This window comes from Streptopelia decaocto, assembly GCF_964273445.1.
Source record: "Streptopelia decaocto genome assembly, chromosome: 6".
Classification (NCBI taxonomy): domain Eukaryota; kingdom Metazoa; phylum Chordata; class Aves; order Columbiformes; family Columbidae; genus Streptopelia; species Streptopelia decaocto.
This window is the reverse complement of record NC_138660.1, coordinates 52,086,184-52,105,428: the sequence shown is the minus strand read 5'-3', so window position 1 is coordinate 52,105,428 and position 19,245 is coordinate 52,086,184. Positions and strand designations below refer to the sequence as shown.

Here is a 19,245-nt window from a genome sequence, read left to right as displayed (position 1 = left end):
CGCCCCCACCAGCAGCACACCCCTCAGCTAGCCAGCCCCACCAAGGGGGCTCCAGCTTCCAGCGAGCATGGGAAGGGTGATGGAGGCTAATGAAATGCAGCCGGCCACGGGAGCAAGCCACAGGCTGCCCCTGTGCACAGGCTACCAGTGTGACTCCCCTCTTGGTGCACAACCTTGTATCAGACATCAGAGAATCCCCATGGGGCAGATAGCCAGACAAACACGCTTCCCAGCACTCTCTCCTGCCTGGAAACCACTAGCAGATGCTCCCTGCTGCTGCCTGCCATTCTGTGGGCATCACCCCACTCCATGCCCCCCTTGCCTCTCCCCATAGCACCCCAGCATCAAGGCAAAGCCACCTCTTCTGATCTCAGACCCCAGGCGTCTTTGGCAGAGGGTCCCCAAGATGGTATAGGATTCCCCAGGGTGGCAGCGGGTCCTAGAATGGCACAAGGTCCCCCAGGTAGCACAGCCCCACCAAGCCTCCCAGCTACCTCTGCCCTTCCCACTCAGGCCTCAGGGTTCTGGGCATGTCCCCAGGGTGTCCCCACAGCCCCCGCCTCCTCTGACACCCCAGCCAGGGCTGGGTGCCACAGCCACTCCCAGTGCCTGCCCCATGCCGTGGCATGCTTCGATACCCGACGCGTGCCTGGTCCCTGGCACAGGACCCCCCCGGGGCTTTTTCTCTTCCTTCCTGCCCAACCAGGCATGGGCACAGGCATGGGCACAGCAGGAGCACGTCCCAGCCTAAGCTGCCTGCCTGAGATGCCTCTTCCCACCCGGGATGCCAGCCTCTGAGCCGGCTGGCACGCGTGCTCCCTGGGGATTCAGAAACACGCAGCCTCCCCTGCCCCAGGAGCCCAGCAGCAGGCGCCATGCCCACCTCCAGATCCCTGGAGAACCTGGGTTACCGTAGGGTCCCCTTCCACTGGCACAGCAGCCGGAGAAACAGACATCACTGCCGGGTATCCTCAGCTCTGCTCCCTCCTGCCAGCGAGATCCGCCCCCGGCGGCACTGGGTATCGGGAGAGGTGCCCAGTCTGCGTGGATGCTGCTGGCAGCGCTCAGCCGCAGTGCATGGCACCTACATGCAACAGCACCCACCCCGGCAAAGGGCACACTGCTCCAGGCACCCGGAGACAGGGCCCTGTCAGTGCCCTCCAAGAAGGGCTGCACCCCAAAACCCAATCCTGTACCTGGATGGGCACATGCCATCAGGGGTCAGGCAGCGAGGTGTCACTGGTGCCACCAGGACCAGTCCACAGCTACCAGCCATTCTGGGTGCCCATCAAGTAGGGTCAGCTGTCACAGACCATGCCATTTCCCCCCACCCCAAGTCCCCAGTGTCCCCTGGGCAGGGACAGGCACACCTCAGGGAGCTAGCCTTACCTTGGCTTGGCACTTGGTGTGGCAGGAGAGCTTGCAGCCTGTGGGAGGGAGAAGGGCAAGAGAGTTAGTGGGGGCGGGAGGGAGCATTGCCAGGGGTTAGCCCACAGGCACCCCACGTGGGGGGCAGGACGGGAGCGGCAATCCATGCTGTGGGACATGGAGCACTTTGACACCAGGCACAGATCACCACGATGTGCACGTGCACATGTGGATGCCCACACCTTGCACACTTGCATGCACAGACACCGGGTGGCACCAGCATTGCACAGCACCATGTGCACATGCATGTGGCACTTGGCACACACCCCACACACATAAGCTGACCCTCCCCTGTGCCAATGTGCTGGGGAGGGTGCACACATGCAGATCCCAGTGCCTGGGGATGAACAGCACGAAGGGAGGCCGTGCACGGACACGTCTCACAAGGCCTCGCACGTACACCAGCATGCAGTGGAGCACCATGGGGTGCCACCAGTGCCTGTGCCCCTGCCTGCCCATTCGCGGCTGTTGCACACTCATGCCTGCACCCCTGCAGAAGACAGCATGTGCACACACATCGGCATAGGTGTATGTTTGCCACTGCTGGGGACATACACTTACACAGGACACCATCACCTGCCCAGGCAGCCCTACAAAGCCACAAGTCCTGTCCCCAGGGAACACAGTGGTCCTTGCACAGCATGGCCCCGGCCCAGCCGCTCCCTAGGCCCTGTCCCCCCAGCCCATTTCCTACAGTGCAGGAAGCCACATTGTTCCCGCAGCCAGCGGTGTCTCCACCCGCCACCCCTCGCACGGGGCTCAGCAGCACCGCACACGTGCAAGGGGCCACAGTACTGCCTGTGTCCCACCAGGCACCACGGGCAGCGGGCATGGCAGAGGGCATGAGCACCCACCTGTGCACACAGATCTGCACGTGTGTGCACACTCGTGAGGTGACAGTTGCACACTTGCTTCATGCACATGCTGCTGACAATCGGCCAAATGCACACATGGAAGTGCCTTCACATGCCATCCTCACCTCCCAGCCACCTTCCTGCCTGCAAAGGCATCCTCACATGCTCTTGCACACCCACAAGCTCCCCTTCCAGCACACACACAAGTGTGTGCACACAGGTTGGCACAGGCACATGCTCCCACCTTCACATCCTTGTGCATGCAGCTGTACATGCAGGTACACGCACACACGTGCTTGCACACACATATGCAGACGTGTGCAATGGGGCACTCACAGACTTTGACGCCACTCATAGACATACAAGTGCCTTTCAAAGCCACACATGATCATCCGCAGCCTGCCGCACAAGCACCAGTGCTCAAGCACAGTTCCATGCAAATGCATGCACTGTTCTCCTGATCCCCAGCACATGTGCCCATGTCCCCGGCTCACCTCGGCAGGTGCTGCCTTGGCGCGTGATGGCCTGCCGGCAGATCCCACATGCCTTCACCTTCTTGAAGCTCGTCATCTTGAAGCTGTGTGCTGAGGGAGCCTCCAGGTCCTGGGGCTGGGGGCACATGGAGCTTTGTCAGTGCGAACAAGATGGCATGGAGAGCTGGGCACCCGGCCCTGCCTCAGTTTCCCTCTGAGCATGGAGTCATCCTCCACCCACTCGCCCAGGTGAGTAAATGTGTCACCCCCACACCCCATTATCCGGGACTGTGACAGCTGTGGCAGGGCCGTGGCCGTGGGGTGGTGAGCAAGGTGTGCGGGAGCCACTGCATGCGCCCACTGCCGCGGCCCCTTTAAATAGTCTCTGCCGCCCCCTGCCGGCGCGGGCCGGAGGGTTGTGCTTGCGCGTGTGCACACGCTTGTGTACACACGCTTGTGTACACGCTGCATACACACACATTAACACATCCACATGTCCACCTGTGTGTGCGCAGACGTGTGTGTATGTGCGCGCAGACACGTGTGTGTGTGCGTGTGTGTGCACGGACATGTATGCACACACAACTGTGCCCTGTGTGTGCACACGCACTTCTGTGAACATGTGCAAGCACAAGTGTGTGTGCCTGCATGTCTGGGGTGTGAACGCGCTTGTATGTGTGTATGAGTGTGCAGGATGGATCCAAACGTCTGCAGGTGCTGGGGTGTGAGCGTGCAAGTGTGTGCAAGTGCTCACATACTGGGGCTGAGCGTGGGGGGTGCGGACCTGGCACAGCAGCCGGCAGCCAGGATGTACCCCAACCCAACAGTTTGGGTACGGGGGCACCCACCAGCAGTACACCAGCCCTGGCCTCCCACCCGCTGCCCGATGAAGACGTGAGCCCTTGTAAATCCGCCTTTTCATGCCAATACTAATGAGATTAAGCAGAGGCCTGGCGGCCCCCCCCTCACCCCAGTGTCTCACTCTCCTCCAGCACCACACCAGAGCCAAGAGGGACAGTGCCAAAGTATCAGGGTACCAGGTCCTCCCCCGCTAAACCTCCCTGCCTCACTTTCCCCAGTGCCTACATGGACAGATAAAAGGGTTGCACACATGCACCGTATGCCTGTGTGCACGCAAAACATCCTGGAGCTGCGAGGGTGCTGTGCATGCTACACATGGTGCATGTCACCACCCTGCATGCATATGCACACCTGTGAGTATCCAAGTGTGTGCAACTATGCACATGTCTGTGAGCCACAGCAGCAGCAGACATGTGAGCAGATGTCCACGTTCCCACATGCAAGTCCATGTGCAATCTTTTGCACACTCTCATGGGTTCGTACATGCATCTGCAAGCCTCCCTTCCCTGGGCACCTGCTCCCACAGGGCCACTTGCTGGTCCCTTGGCAGCCCCCAGGGCTTGTGCCACCCTGCAAGGGAGCAGAGCACAAACAACTGGACACGTATACATGCGTACACACATGTGCACACAGGCGTGTTGTCACCCATCCTGCAGCCGTGCGAAAAGCTCCCCCAGGGCCGGGGGACTCCCACGCTGCAGTTGCTGGGTGACAGCAAGGTCTAACGATGCCATGAGTTCATTTGCATATGCAAAGCAGCATCTTTGCTGCAGGGTGCCCCGGGAAGAGGCCTTGCTCCCTGCTCCCAGAGATCCAGCTGGGATGCCTAAGGATGCCAATGCATCTTTCATGCACGTATCCCCCACCCTGCCCTGGCCCCACACGCTAGCATGGGCCTGCTTCATTAACAGCTATTATGTTCGCTAGGGAAGACACTGCCCCCCTGCCGCATTCCCACCCTACAGAGCCCCCTTCGCTTGTCCCATTGCCAACATCATCCCCATAACAGGGGCTGCTGACCAGAGCCTGGCTTTACGCCCCCACCTCCCTGCTGCCAGGGAGGCACCCTGCTCAACCAGTGCTACCCAGCTGGCTGGGCTATCAGTCTGTCCCACAAAATAACCCCATCTCAACTCCATACTGGCAGCATCCCAGCTAACTTCCTAGTTGGGAACAACTGAGGGGATATGTAGCGGGGCTGGGGTACCCCTTGGGGATGTCACCTGGGTACCCACTGGGGGTACCCAAGGGTACTGGTGGTATGTCCAGGGGTAGGCCCCCACATGGTCAGGCAGGGGGCACTAGCATCCCTGGCCATGGGTGCCCCAACACACAGACCCAAGGAGGCTGAAAGGAGACCCAGGTGTCCTGAGCTGGAAGAGGCACTGGGGAGAGATGCCAGATTAATCAGGAGCTGGGACGCGTGGGTTCATTGCCCAGCACTGCAGAGAGGTGCAGTGGGGGGGAACTGGGACATCCAGTTCCCCTGAGGCTGCAAAGCTGGGATGGGTGGAGGGCACTAGGATGCCTGGGTCCAGCCCTGTGGGCTCAGGCCCACCCAGTGCCTTGCATCCTGCTGTGCCCCAGGGCCCAGCTCAAGTTGGTGATGGGCTGTAGGGGCAGAGCCCCAACACTCAGTGCAAACTGGATTCCCTCCAGTCTGCCCAGTTCCCTCCAGTGGGGTGGCAGAGCCTCGAACTGGGGAATGGCAGTGGCCCCCAGCCAGGTCTGCAGACTGGATGTCGTGGGGCATTAACCCCCACCCTCCCCAAACCCACACAGCCTCCACAGACACCCCCCCAACAGTCCAGTGTCCCTGTCCCCATCCCAGCCGGTCCCACATTCGTGCACCCCACAGCCTGGTACCCACCGCCGCCCCTTTTCCGGGCTGGGTCCCGCTTTGCTCTACCCGGTCCCCGGGGCTCCTCCCGGTCCCGCTCCCGTTCCGGTCCTCCCAGCCCCGTCCCGGTGTCCGGCCGTTCCTGCCGGTCTCCGCTCGCTCCGGGTTACCCCAGAGCCGGTCCCGGCCCAGCGCCTCCGGTTTCCCCCGCTCCCAATCCGCCCGTCTCAGTGCAAACGCTACCCGCTCCGTCCCGGTCCCCCCCGCTCCCCCCGCAACCAGCCCCATCCACCGCCCACTCTCGGGATCAGCTCCGCTCCGAGACCCCACTGCCGGGCCCAACCGCGCTGCTGTCCCTCTCCCCCCCGGTGCCCCCCGGTACCCGCACGGTGCAGGCGCTGCGGGCCGTACCCAGAGCAGGCAGGAGAGGCACAGCCCGGTCATGCTGCCCGCGGAGCGGCTCCGCGGCCGGCCGAGCCCCCACCGGCCCCCTCGCTCCGCCCGCCCGCTCCGGCCCGGCCCCACACCGCCCCTCCAGACGGCAGTAGAATGAGGGTGGCAAAGCCTCCCCCGACCCCCACAAAACACAGCGGCACCCCGGCCGAGGTGGCCCCCGGGGCGGCCAGGACCCTCCCCATTCCGGCAGAGGGGCTGCGGTACTGGGGGGGCTGGACTGGGGCTGTGTCGTGTCCCGGCCCTTCTCTGGCCCCGCATACACATTTGGGATTCATTTCCTCTGCTGACTGGGGGGGCACCCGTCACCCACTTCACCGCCATCCCTCCTCCGACCTCCTGTGGGTCCTGCGGCCGGGTGCCCAACCCCCTCGATCCCCAGCTGTATCCCCTGGGTGGTCCCGGGATGGGGGACAGGGAGGGATCAGGAGACATCTATGCGCCAAGCTGGGGGCCTCAGCGAGGGGGGACAACCCCTGGGAAGGACGGAGAGCGGCTTGGCAGCCTGTGGCCCGGAAAGGGGTGGATTTGGCAGGGGGGTGCCCCAGCCCCTCCTGGGGGAGCCTGGCCGGGCGGCACGCGGTTGTCCACCCCCACCAGCACTGACTCTGGTTCCAGCCTGGAAACTTGTGCTCAGCTGGCCGTGACCACGGGCATGTGAGTCAGGGTGGGGGACGCGCCGCGGGGAAGGACACGCTGGCAGGATGAGGCATGTCTGGCATGGGGACGTGGGCGCGACGGGGACGTGGGCACTATAATGCCCCCTCTCCCCATGCCTCAGTTTCCCATCTGTACACTGCATGCAGCTGCCAGAGCACAGAGGAAGGTCAGGGTGGGATGGGGGGCGTCTGCCCTTCCCAGACACAGGAGTAGCATCTGACCCCCCAAAGTGCCACAACCCCTCCCCCAAATATCCCTGTCCCACCACCTTCCACCCCACCACTCTGTTGTGCCTTCCTGACCCACGGTAGAGGTACCAATGTGGTAATGTGCCAGCTGGGATGGGGGACAGGTGAGGACAGCACCCCTCACGCCCCCATGCCAGCCAGGCCCAGGGGCAAGTGAGACTGGGGGGCCAAGCAGGCAGTGAGGTCCTATCCATGCACTCCCCCCATTACTACAGCCCTCATTAATTAGTCTCATTACTGGCCAAAAATGATAGGCCCAGTGAAGAGGGGTGTCGCCACCCCCACATAAATCACTACCTCTCATTCACTGCTATGACAAGCTTGGGCTCCTCTGAAGGGCAGGGACAAGGGTCACGCGACAGGGACATGGTAGCTGCAGGGACACTGCCTGTGAGCATCATTTAGAGCTTGTTTTCTCAGCAGTGGGGGTACAGACAGGGGCACTTAGCCCAGGGAACCCCCTACATGGGCACCACTGTTGCTGGTATATACCCCCTGTGCAGGGCCAGCCTCAGCAGGAGTCCCCTGTGTGGCCCCTCCCAGAGTCACCGTGTCCTCAAGCCCTCCATGCCTGCTGCCAGCAGAGCTGTCCCCACACTGCCCTTGGGTGAATGGGGCACATGCACACATCACACAAGCAACCTCCCTGAGTACACACTGCTCACACTCGTGCACACCACACATATGGTCCATGTCACACACAGCGGATGGGCACCTGCGTGTGTGGGTGCCCGTCTGGGCACAGGAAGGGCTGGGAGACATCCTTGTAACAGCTCACACTGGTGTAAAGCCCACTGCTACTGCACCCAGCATACACAAATGTGCTAGGGGAAACACACATGCCCCTGTGCAGGGATACACACCCCATGGCAGCTCCCTGGAGATCTGCTGTGCACCCATACTCATGTGAGCTGCAGTTCACTCATCCCAGCCCCCTCTGCACACCCGTAAACACACACACACACAAGCACACGTGTGCTACACACCCCAAAGAGTCCATGTTCTCACACCAAAATCAGAGACACACAGACAAAGAGATGGACATGGGACCACACAACCGCCACCCCACACCCCATCAGTGCCACCCACGCACCCGCAGCCCTGAGCACCTGCCCTCACCCCTGGCAGCTCACAGTCCTGCGTCCCCAGCAGGCATTGGGGTCCCCAAGCAGCCAGAGGCCTCTCCCTCCTCCAGGCAGGGTCCCTGGTCAGACACATATTGGCCCGTCACCACCCTGCAGTGACACTCCCCTAGGCGCTGGCTGGTGTTGGCTTTGGCACCCACTTTGCTGGCATGGTGCAGCCAGAGTGGCCTGTGCCACCCTGCTGGGCACAGGGCAGGTTCCCAAAGGTTCAAGAAACAAGTGAGAGTGGCACAGTAGCAGCCCTATGCCCTCCGCCAGCTTCTCTCCTCCCTGCCTCACTTTCCCCGGCATGGGCAAAAGAGCAAGACAGGTCCCCACACTGGGTGCTGCGTGGACACAGGGATCCCCCATTCAGAGCACAGGGATCTCACACACATCAGGTACTGATGGGCACAGGGATGCTCCATGCCAAGTGCTTATGGCCATGGGGGGTCCCCCACACCAGGCAGTTTTTTGGGCACAGGGATCCCACAAAGACTGAGCACTCTATGAGCACAGAGTTCCACAGTGCAGGGTACTTATGGGCACAGAGATCGCTCATGCTGGACACTTTATGGGCTCAGAGATGTCTCGTGTCAGATGCTTTATGAGCACAAGAGTCCCCTTATGCTGGGCACAGGGTCCCCCCATTGTGGGTGCTGTAAGGACACAGGGATACCCGCCACCTCCACACTAGCTCTGTAAGGACAGAGCGATCCCAGTAGAACCCTTTGCATGAAACAGCGTTCAGCACATCTCCCCAGCCAGGTACTGCAGGGGCTGGCAGGTGCAGGTTATAGAGTGGGGGGGATCACAGTGCCAAGGGAGGAAGGGGACAGGAGGGGCAAAGGACATGCCCTGCACCCTGGCATGCATATGCATGGTTTAACCCTCCACTGCCTGCAGCAGGCAGGGCCAGCGCCAACCTGTACCCCCATCTCCCTGCACCCCCAGAGCCCACCCCAGCTCTGTGCCCCCCCTGCAGACCCTGACCCTAACGCCCTGCCCGGCGGTGCCCACTTACCTCCCGGTGGCGGCAGGCGCGGAGGGGCAGGAGGCAGGACACCAAGGACTTCCCCCAGCGAACCAAGGTGGCAAAGCACCAGCTCAGCCGGGTCATGGTGCCCCTGCCCGGGGCTCACCCGGCGGCGGAGGGGTGCAGGGGCCGACCCCTGCCCACGGCGCGCTCGGAGGGGCAGCCAAACCCAGCCTTGCCCCCGCCGGCTGCAACAAGCTCTGGTGCCCGGGCAGTGCCCAAGTGGTGCCCGGCGGTGGGAAGGGGGCTGTGCGGCGATGAGCTGGGGGCTGCGGTCCCACCGGGCCCTGTCCCCCCCCCACGCCGGTCCCCCAACGTCGCCTGCGCGCTGGCAGCCAGGCAGGGAGCACCGTGCCCGCCCATGTCCTGCAGTGCTTGGGTGGGAGCCAGCTCCGCCACGCTCCCCCTCCTCCTCCTCCTCCACCTCCTCCTCCTCTTCTTGCACACGGGGGCTCCGGGCTCGTCACCCTCCGGGCTTACTCCCCTGCCCCCTGGGCACGCTGTGCCATCGGGTGGATACTGAACCCTAACAAGTGCCCCTCCAGCCCCCTCTGTCTTGGGGGTGGAGGACCCCAGACGCCTGGGTTCGATCACAGCTCAACCCAAAAAACCCCTACCCCCAACCCTTCCTCAGTTACACTCCAGCACCCCACTGTCCACCTTAAGCCCTAAATGGCAGTGCCTGCAGATGGGGTGGGCTTCCCGTTGCCCATCACAACTGGGCTGGGCTTCCACCAGCACCCCCCCCAGGGCTTCCCCAAGCCTCTCCCCTGGAACCGGAGGACACATTCAGGGACCCCTCACCCAAACTCCCCCCAGCAAGGTCCTGTCTCGAAGAGGATGCCCAGCTGATGTGCCCTGCTGCAAGCACAGTGTTACCCAGGGGAACCCCTCACCACAGGGCACAGCTGCAGGCACCCCCATCCCACCACAGGCTTGTGCAGGGCAGGGGGATGGGTTGCACCCCACCCTGCAACTGCAGCAGGGACCACACATACCCCCCACATCCACCAGGGTGGTGCTGAGGGGGGCTGGTGGCAGCAGCCCCAGATGCAACTGTAATGTCGCAGTGATGCTGGGCAAGGACCCGTCCCCATGGGGCAGCTGCCAGTGCCAAGCATGGGCAGTGGCTGTGCCAGGCCTGGACACTAATTGCATTTGCCCCAGGAAGGCTCCTAACGAGCAGCAGCACCAGGGTGGGGCGCAGGGGTTTGGGGGGGTCCCATACACTTCATGGCTGTCCCCTGCAGTCCTCCCTATTGCCCCAGGGTGGGCAGAGGGCAGGTAGGCAGAGGGTGCCAGGGTATGGTCCCCCCCACCCTAAGCGCCAGGGAGGTGACGTCACTTCTGGCTCCACTGTCCCCCACCCGCATTTAATTAGCAGATGGCCCCCACCCCCCCCCGCAGGCAGCACCAGGCCTGTGCGGGGCCATTAGCTTTATTGGCTGTGCTGAACGAGGGCCAGGCCTCGTTAATTGAATTGCACCCACGCCAAGGACACGCGGGTGTCTTCTCCCCACCTCCTGGGTCCCCTGGGGGTCTTGACTAGGGCAGGAACAGGGGACCCCGATGCCAGGGTCCTGGGGTGGCACCTGCCCCAGCAAGGGGTGAGCAGGGGCTTGGCCCCCGCATAGGTGTCGGGGTCCTGCCCTCAGGGTGCGTGGCATGGGATGGGCAGTGTTGCTGGGTGAGTGCAACCGCGGGCACATGCGCCTGTGTGCACGCACACACGGATGCCCCCTCAGCCCCCTGCCCACGCCTGCCACACATATGTGGCTTGTACCTACAAAAGCCCTCCTATAGCCATGCACTCACAGCATGCACATGCATGCAATCGCACACACACACATACATATTCATGCACGCACATCTCCCCTGGCACAGTGGGGTGATGCTCCATCTCCCCCAACACCCTGTCTGCACCCCCGATCTGATGTGGGGTGCTGTGCTCTGTGCCCACAGGGCAACCCACTGCAGCATGTTATGGGGGAATGGGGTGCTGGGAAGGCTGGGGGTCACACCAAGCACTGCCACCAGCTCCCCCATGTCCCCTGGCTGCTCAGGGACACCCCACAGCCCAACATGCCCCCCCCAGGAGCCAGGAGGGTGTGGGGAGTCACAGTCTCCTGCTCAGCATCACTTCCTACTTTCGTTTTGGTGCTGAGCAGAGGCCTGGCCTGGGGGAGGCGGATGGCCCCCAGTCCCCCCCCGTGTGGCACAGGTAGGGCCAGCGGGTGCTGTGAGCGTGGACACAGGGTGGGGCAGGACGTGGGGGCAGCTGGACGTTGCTGGGGGCACCCACCAAACTGGCAGTGGGGAGTGAAATGGCAGCAGGTCACCATGCCTGGCACTGGGGGGTGAGCTGGCATCGCCCCCAGACCCTTACAGGGGATTTAGCCCCCATCCCAGAAGAAGCCCACAGAACAGCATAGCAAAGGGGGATAGACACAGTGGCCAAGGGGTGCTGCTGGGTCGGAAGCCCCACAAGCACAGATAGCAAGAGGGAGCCTTGCCCAGGGTGTCCCAGGAAGAGTTTGCACCCTGGCACTGGGCACAGCCCCCATGTGCGGAGCAGGTGCTCAGGGGTTGCTATGGGCCTTGCTGGAGTGGGTTGTGGCTGCTGGGTGGGGGAAAGCTCCATGCCAGGGGCTGTTGCCCCTGGGGACTACTGTGCATGGGAGCAGGGGCTTTGTGCCAGGGGCTGCAGCTGCCCCAGGGGTGCTGTTGGCTGCTGCTAGCTGGGTATATGTCCCGGAACCCCCTCCAAAAACTGCAGGGGGCTGTTCCTCAAAGCATTCCCAAGCCCCATCTGCAGAAGATTATATCAGGGTACCCCCCACCAGGCCTGGCGCTGTGCTTCCCCCCTCTGCAGGGGCTGCGCAGGGGGACCAGCCTCACCGACCCCCTCCCCAAAACTAACACCCGCCCAGATCAAGAACTTGAGTGGCCAAGCCACAGAGTCTAATGGGATGCGGGGCGGGTGGTGGGTGGCTCCTGCAGCCCCCCCAACTTCCCCCACTTCCTCCTGGCCAAGGTACAAAAGGAGAAGCAGGCGGGTGCAGTGTGGGCGCAGGGACACACCAGCATCCCCCCGGCACCCAGCGAGCACCTCAGAGCACCCCACGGCTCTCCAGCCACAGGTAAGGGGCTCCTCTTCCTGAGGGAAACTGAGGCACGGGCAGGGTGGGTAGGCAGGAAGACGGCTCATTCAAGGTCACCCAAGGGCACTGGGACAGGAACCCGCGAGTCAGGAGTCCGTGTGCTGCTCTGCCCACCCTGCCACCCTGCTGCAGCAGGGAGCGTGGGGCACTCACATATGCTTGGGCATGCTTGGGCACACATGCTTCTGTGAGCACACATGCAACCTGCTGTGCACACTCCCACACACACACGTGCTCCCCCAGCACTGTGCCCAGCTGCCACCCACGGTGACAAGCCCAGGACCTGCCACCTTCATGGACACTGTCCCTTACCTTGTCCCCAGGGTGCCACCTGCCAACCCCCAAAACATGCCCACTGCACTGTGCCCCTGGTCCCCCACCCTATGCCCACCACACCCCCAAACTCCACACCAGCCCTGCAGGCAGCATGCTGTGCTGGGGGGGCTCTGGCTGAGGGGGCTGCATGTTCCCCTTCCCCGCCCCACCATGAGCCCCCACACTGTTTGTGGTGTGAGCAAGGGAAGCGAGAGCAGAAGCAAAGGCAGTGCTTCCTCTGCACCAAACCCACATCCTGAATCCTGAGGACAAGGACAGGGACAGGGACACACTGGGATGGGAAGGCACAGTCCCTGCAGCCCCCAAGAAATGGGGCAGAGGCTGAGGGGGCAGTCTCTGGGGCATGGCATGGGGGCAGAGGCTAGGGGCATCTGGGGACAGGGCACATGGACAAGGGAGTATGGGATTGGGCACATTTGCCTATCCCATACTCCATGTAGTGGTAGGGACTTGGGCAGGGCACAGGGGTGCCTGAGCACACCCCCTCTTAACAGCAGGAAGACCTGGGGTGGAGCTGGGGTGCGTGGGGAACAGACCCTCTCCTTAGGACAGAGAGTTTAGGGGTGCCAGGTGAGTGTCAGCCTGGCAACTCTCATCGCTGCTCCTGCCTTTGCAGACCCCCCAGGGGACAGCCATGTCAGGGGACGGGGAGCTCAACCGCGTCATCAAGGACCTGCAGAGTAAGTGTGCCAGCTTGTCCCCTGCCAGCGTGTCCCCTGCAATGGTGTGTCTTGTCCCGGCTATGCTGGTTCCTTCCTTGCACCCAGACTGCGGGTGACTGCCATGGGTGCCATGCTCCCCCTCCAAGGCCCCCAGCACCAGCCCTACCACTGCTGCCTGCTCCTGTCCTCGCTGTCAGCCCTAGGCAACCAGCACTGCCTGGCCGGTGCCTGTTCCCTTGCTCCCCCTGCTCCCCTGTTTCATCCCAGAGCAGGTTCCTCTTTCATCTGCCAGCAGAAATCCCCGGGGCTGGGAGCCAGGAGGTGGCAGGGAGGGGGTGGGATGGGGCAGGGTGCCCGCTGCCCAGACAGGGCTGTGCCAGCTCAGCCCTGCCATCCCGCAGAGACTGTGGCTGAGCTGAACCACAGCTATCAGGAGCAGAACCTGCCGGTGACAGATGGGAGCCGGGAGCTGCACAGCCTCTGTGCCCAACTGGAGTTCCTCCTTCAGGTACCACCATTCCTCCATCCCTGCCACTCCCTGCTTCAGTTTCCCCTGGGGCGCAGCTGAGAGCAGAGGGGACCCCACACTGACTGTTTCGGGGGGTGGGATGACCCCAGACAGTATTGTTTGGCCCTGGGCTTCCCCAGCCATGTGAGCACCCGGACGAGGCTCACCCATGTCCCCATGTGTAATTGCACATGCTGCAAAAGGGAAGCTGAGGCATGAAGCTGGCAAAGAAGGGACAGCCAGGGGATGCCAGGATCCATCCTGCTGGGGGAGCTGGCTGGATCCCAGTCCCACAGGGAACAGTCTGGGAGGACAGGGGACATCCCCAAATGAGCAAACCCAAGCTTGTGTCTCTGCCAGTTTGACATGAAGGAGAAGAGGAGCTTCTTCGGGCAGCGCAAGGACTATTGGGACTTCTTGTGTCAGGGTCTGGCACGGTGCCGGCAGGAGCATGAGGGCATTCGCTTTGTCACCTCCCTGGACAAGGTGGGCACAGGCTGGTGGGTGCCCAGGGGCTCATGCCTGCACACATGCACACACTTGTGCATGTTTGTGGGTGCACACACACTGTGCACAGGTACACACTCACCCAGGCACTGAGGATTCGACCACTGGCACTATAAAGGGCTTTCTCTCCTCTGGGATCCCTATCGCCCCACAACCCTGGCCCTGGGGACCCCCCTCCCCCTGCATGGACCGGGGGTGAGGTGTGTGGGGGGCAGGCTGGTGTGGTAGGGCTGTATTAACCCCCTCTCCCCCCAGCTGAAGACCCCCGTGGGCAGGGGTCGAGCCTTCCTGAGGTACTGCCTGGTGCACCGACAGCTGGCAGAGTCCCTGCAGCTCTGCCTCCTTGACCCTGAGAGCCTCTGGTGAGCTTGGGGAGCATGGGGTGGGGATGCTCACAGTGGCGAGGGACACGAACAGGGTGTGTAGCACCCTGCAGCACACTGTGGGTAAGGGCGCTGCAGGAGCGGGTGCCTGCCCATGGTGTGGAGGGGTGAGTGAGCCTGTTTTGTGTTTGCAGTGAGTGGTACTATGCCCGCAGCCCCTTCCTGAGCCCCCAGCGTGGGGCAGAGATCCTGGTCAGCCTCTATGAACTGGATGGCATCACCTTCCACCTGGCCTTGCACAGGGCTGACCTGGACATCGCATGGCCCATGTTCTCTGAGTGAGCCTGGGGATGCGGGGTCACCGGGAGCATTGGGGGTATCGGGGGTGCCACAGGCATCAGGGGCACTTGTGGCTCAGCATTGCAGAGCAGCACACAGGTGTCCCCCTGCCACCCCGGGCCCCACATGGCACCCAAGCTGTGCCAGCCCTCCATACATGGCCCCAGGCAGGAACAGACACCCATGCCAGCATGCACTCCATGCTCGTGCCTGTAAATATGCCACGTGTGCGTGCACACACACATGCCGCTATCCTCTGCCGAGGATGTGCCCAGGCACAGGTCTGCTGCAACACCGTGACACTGTGACATCTGAGACACAGGAACACACATGTGCATGCACACCCTTGTCCCAGGACACACTTGCAGGGGCACACTTGTGGATGCAGCTGCTCTGGCACATTCATGCCTGTTCTGCTGCTCACACAATCGTGTGCACACACTGCCACAAGCACACATGCAGCCCCCAATTAACCCCTGCCTCCATGGGGGCATCTCTTGGTACCACCTGCTCTGCTGGTGTGCAGGCTGATAGCACTAGCCTTCCTGGTCCTCTATCACGAGATGCCACCTGGTGTCACCAGCCCTGCTGTCCTCTCCATCCCCAAATGCTCACCATGCCCAGGGAGCCCTGTGGGAGGGTTGCAGTCCCTGGCTTGCACTGCGGGTGACCTGGTGGCCCTGAGTCCTATGTCCCCTCTAGGACACTGGTACGGCCCAACGTGATGGCTGGGAGCAGCCCAGCAAAGACAGCCCTGCAGACAGACAACACCAGCATTAAGGCACATGGATGGCCTGATGGCATTGCCCATTCCACCACGGCACCCCATGGGGTGCCAGCCCACCCATGCTCACCCACCTTGGCTGCCCGGAAGGCAGGGAGTGTAGAGGTGGAGGATGCAGAATGGGATGTAGAGGACAAGGAGATGAAGAAGAATGTGGAAGAGGAAAGTGAAGAGGAGGTGGAGAAGGATGAGGAGGAGGAAGAGGAAGAGGATGAGGAGGAGGTGGAGGATGCAGAGGTAGACGAGGAAGATGTGCAGATGGAGAAGGACGTGGAAGAGGAGGATGAAGAGGAGCTGGAGGAGGATGAGAAGGAGGTGAAGCATGTGGATGTGGAGGAGCTGAACAATGCACATGGCTCTGGCAAAGCACCCCAGCCCAGTGGTGACAGGGAGCTGGGCACATCCTCGTTGCCCAGCATGGAGGTCATTCCAGGTTCCCCACCACTGGTGCCCAGCCAGCCGAGCGGGACGGAGGCATCCCTGCAGGCACTTGTGTCCCAGCTGCAGGCTGAGCTGGAGCAGCAGGAGGTGGCATCGCGGGCGCTGGCAGCCCGGCTGGCAAGGGAGAAGCGGCGGCATCGGCAGCGGGAGGAGGCCAGTGCCCGGTGGGCCCAGCTGCAGGCACAGGAGGCTGAGGCGCTGCGGGAAACCAACACCTTCCTGGTGCAGGCACTGGAGACAATGGTGGCAGCGGGGGACCCAGGGGCGCTGGTGCGGGCACAGGAGGAGGCACAGGGCTGGCGGGAGGCGGCAGAGGAGCGGGACACCCGCCTGGCCGGGGTGCTGGCAGAGGCAGTAGCACTGGCCTCGCGCCTGCAGGACTGCCAGGTGGCACTGGCGGCAGCAGAGGGACGGCCGGATGCACTCGGTGATGCTGGTGCCCCAGACGAGGTGGCCACTGTGAAGGAGGTGCTGCAGCGGGCACTGGAGCTCGCCTGCAGGGCACAGGAGCCCTCGCCGGACCTCCAGGCAGATGGAGAGCCTGTCACAGCCACTGGCATGGCCATGGTATGGGCAAGACTGAGGGGATCCCACAGTGGGATGGGGGTTTGGGGGACCAGGGCTGAACCCCTGTCTCCCACAGCGCTTGGCTGCTCTGGCTGCCACGGCAAGGGAGGAGGCCCAGCAGAGCCAGCAGCAGCTCCAGGCACAGCGGCAAGAGGTGGCACGGCTGCAGGAGCAGCTCAGCAGGTTGGGCGGGGATACCCATTCCCACCACCCCTCACCCACAATGGGTCCCTCCTATCCCCACCCACCACAGGGTTTCCCCTGGGTCACCCCACGATGCCCCATTTGAACCCAGGGGAGCAGCACCTGGGGAAGGGCAGGGGGAGGGAGGGAACGATTTGGGGAGGGAAGGCTGGAGGCATCAATTTGGGGACTGCTAAGTAAGTGGAGGGGTGGGTGGGCAGAGGGGTGGAAGAATTAATTTGGAGTGAGTAGATGGATGGAGGAGTGGATAGAGGGATGAATTTGGGGTGAATAAGTTGATGCTTGGGCACACAGAGTGATGGAGGGTTGCATTTGGGGTGAGTGGATGGATGGATGGATGGATGGATGGATGGATGGATGGATGGATGGATGGATGGACGGAAGGACAGAGGGACAGGTGAACAGCTGAGAAACAGGTGGGTGGCTAGCCTGGCAGATACCAAGGTGGCTGTACAGATGGAGAGCCAGCTTGGGGATGGATGGGCAGTGGATAGAGGGATAGAGGGAGGCAGGGAGGGAAGAAGGGATGGAGGGATGGAAGGATAGAGAAATGACCAGCTGAGGAACAGGGGATCATCTCCCCACTGCCCTATACCAGGGCCCGGCAGGACAGGGAGCGCTGGGCATCAGCACTGCAGCGGGCGCAGCGGGAGGCCCTGGAGCGGGAGGCCACGCGCGGTGCCGAGCAGGCACGGCAGCAGGAGCTCATCCGCGACATGAAGGGGCGGCTGCTGGAGCTGCTGCGGTGAGACACCCAGGGACCCCACTGGTCTGGGTCCATGCGCAGGTGGGGGGGCCCCAAACCCATTTGCCCAGAGGAGGGCACCAGAGCCCAGGCAAACCCCACTCACCACCTTGGGAGACTGAGGTGCCCACTTTGGGGTGGGGTACCAGGGTGTGCTCCTGGAGCCCCACCACAGGGCATGTTCCTGACAGGGCTGACATGTCCCCTTCTCACAGGGAGAAAGATGCCCTGTGGCAGAAGACGGAGGGCATCGACAACCCGATGTCCAGTCCAGCACCCCGCGACACAGGTCTGTGTGCCCGCTGTCGCAAAGATTTCCGCCTCCTCTCCCGGCGGTACAACTGCAGGTGCGCTATGGGGGCATTGGGGGTGGCATGGGCATGGCACAGCTCTCACCACCCGCTCTCTTGGCAGGCTGTGCCACGGCAAGGTGTGCCACACGTGCTCCGTGGATGTGGGCAAGCATGGGCGCTGCTGTCTGCTGTGCTACCAGCAAAGGCACCCACAGACTACATGAGCTAAGACTGCATCCCTTGCACCGCACCTTGGACACATCCTGCCCTGGCTGCCTCTTTTTGGACTTACAGGGGACCCAGGTGTCCGGGTCTTGCAGGCAGGTCCTGTTGCCCAACATTTCAGGTTTGAGAACTGTCTTTCCTGTGGCTGGTCCACAGAGAGGAAAACAACCTGCTCCTGCTACCTCTGTGGCTCCTGTGTCATCTATCAGTCATTGCCAGATTAAGCCTCAGGCTGGGTGTGGGTTGGGGGGATGCTGGTATGGGGATGTACAAGCCCTCCTGGGGTGAACCATCCTCATAAGGGGCATCCAAGCTGCACCCACACTGAGCTGCTGCCTGCCCCGTCCTGCAGCAGGGAGGCAGCAGCAGGCAGGGCAGGGAGCTCTTGGCCAATAGCCCTGGCTTCCTGCCAGGCTGCGAGGAACTGCTTAGGCAAGAGGTTTCCCAGATACAAAGGTGATGGGCTGTCCCTGCCCAGAACCCCCAGTGATCCTGCCCAGCTCCAAGTCCCCAGGACTCCCTGCATGGGTACCAGGGGACCCCTGTACCCACCCATGAGGTAGCCCACGGCTGGCACCCACTGATGCCCCCATGGTTAAGGACTCCCAGAAGCCTGGAGTAGGGGGGATGGAGGAGCAATACAGGACTCCTGTGGAGAGATGCTTGGACATGCTGGGGCAGGCACCCCGATATCTGGCACACAGGGTGGCAGGAGGGACCCCAGCAGGGTCACGGCCCCCCCTTCAGCCCCTCTGCCCCACTCCAGTATCAGCCCCAGTTGCCCAAGCCAAGGCGGAAACATCCTGGTTGTGTAAGGGACAGGTTCCCAGCCCCTTGCACAATGATGTCCTGGCACTGCAGAGCTGGAGGGATAGGGGATGCCCTAGGTGATGCCCCACCATTTGGACAGGGGTCACAGGGCTGGCTCAGTGTCAGCGAGGGGCTGCCCAGAGATCTTGAACTAATTTGCTTCAGTGGGGCTCAGATTGGGGTCAGGAAAGAGGCAGCTTTGTCCTCAGGTGGGACAGACACCACACAGGGATCCTTGCAGAGGGGAAGTGCCAGAACCTGGTTAGGCGACTGCAGGGAGTGAGATCCGGGTTTCGGTCCCCTCTGGGGAGGCATAAGACACTGAACTCTCTGCAAGAGCCTCTTGGGTAACAGCCCTTCCCC

At 62.5% G+C, this 19,245-nt stretch overlaps 1 protein-coding gene across 1 annotated transcript; it reads left to right on the top strand.

Annotated features, from left to right (window-relative positions):
- Positions 1-2,975: 2,975 nt before the first annotated feature.
- Positions 2,976-18,253, top strand: RUFY4 (RUN and FYVE domain containing 4; the record flags this gene model as incomplete). Its single annotated transcript, XM_082055993.1, has 13 exons — positions 2,976-3,004; positions 11,073-11,198; positions 12,012-12,117; positions 13,091-13,154; positions 13,538-13,644; positions 14,005-14,130; positions 14,407-14,513; positions 14,669-14,812; positions 15,516-16,605; positions 16,682-16,788; positions 17,408-17,554; positions 17,770-17,901; positions 17,969-18,253. 13 exons carry the CDS (start codon positions 2,976-2,978, stop codon positions 18,069-18,071), a joined length of 2,388 nt encoding a protein of 795 aa, XP_081912119.1. The 3' UTR covers positions 18,072-18,253.
- Between the last annotated feature and the right edge of the window lie 992 nt (positions 18,254-19,245).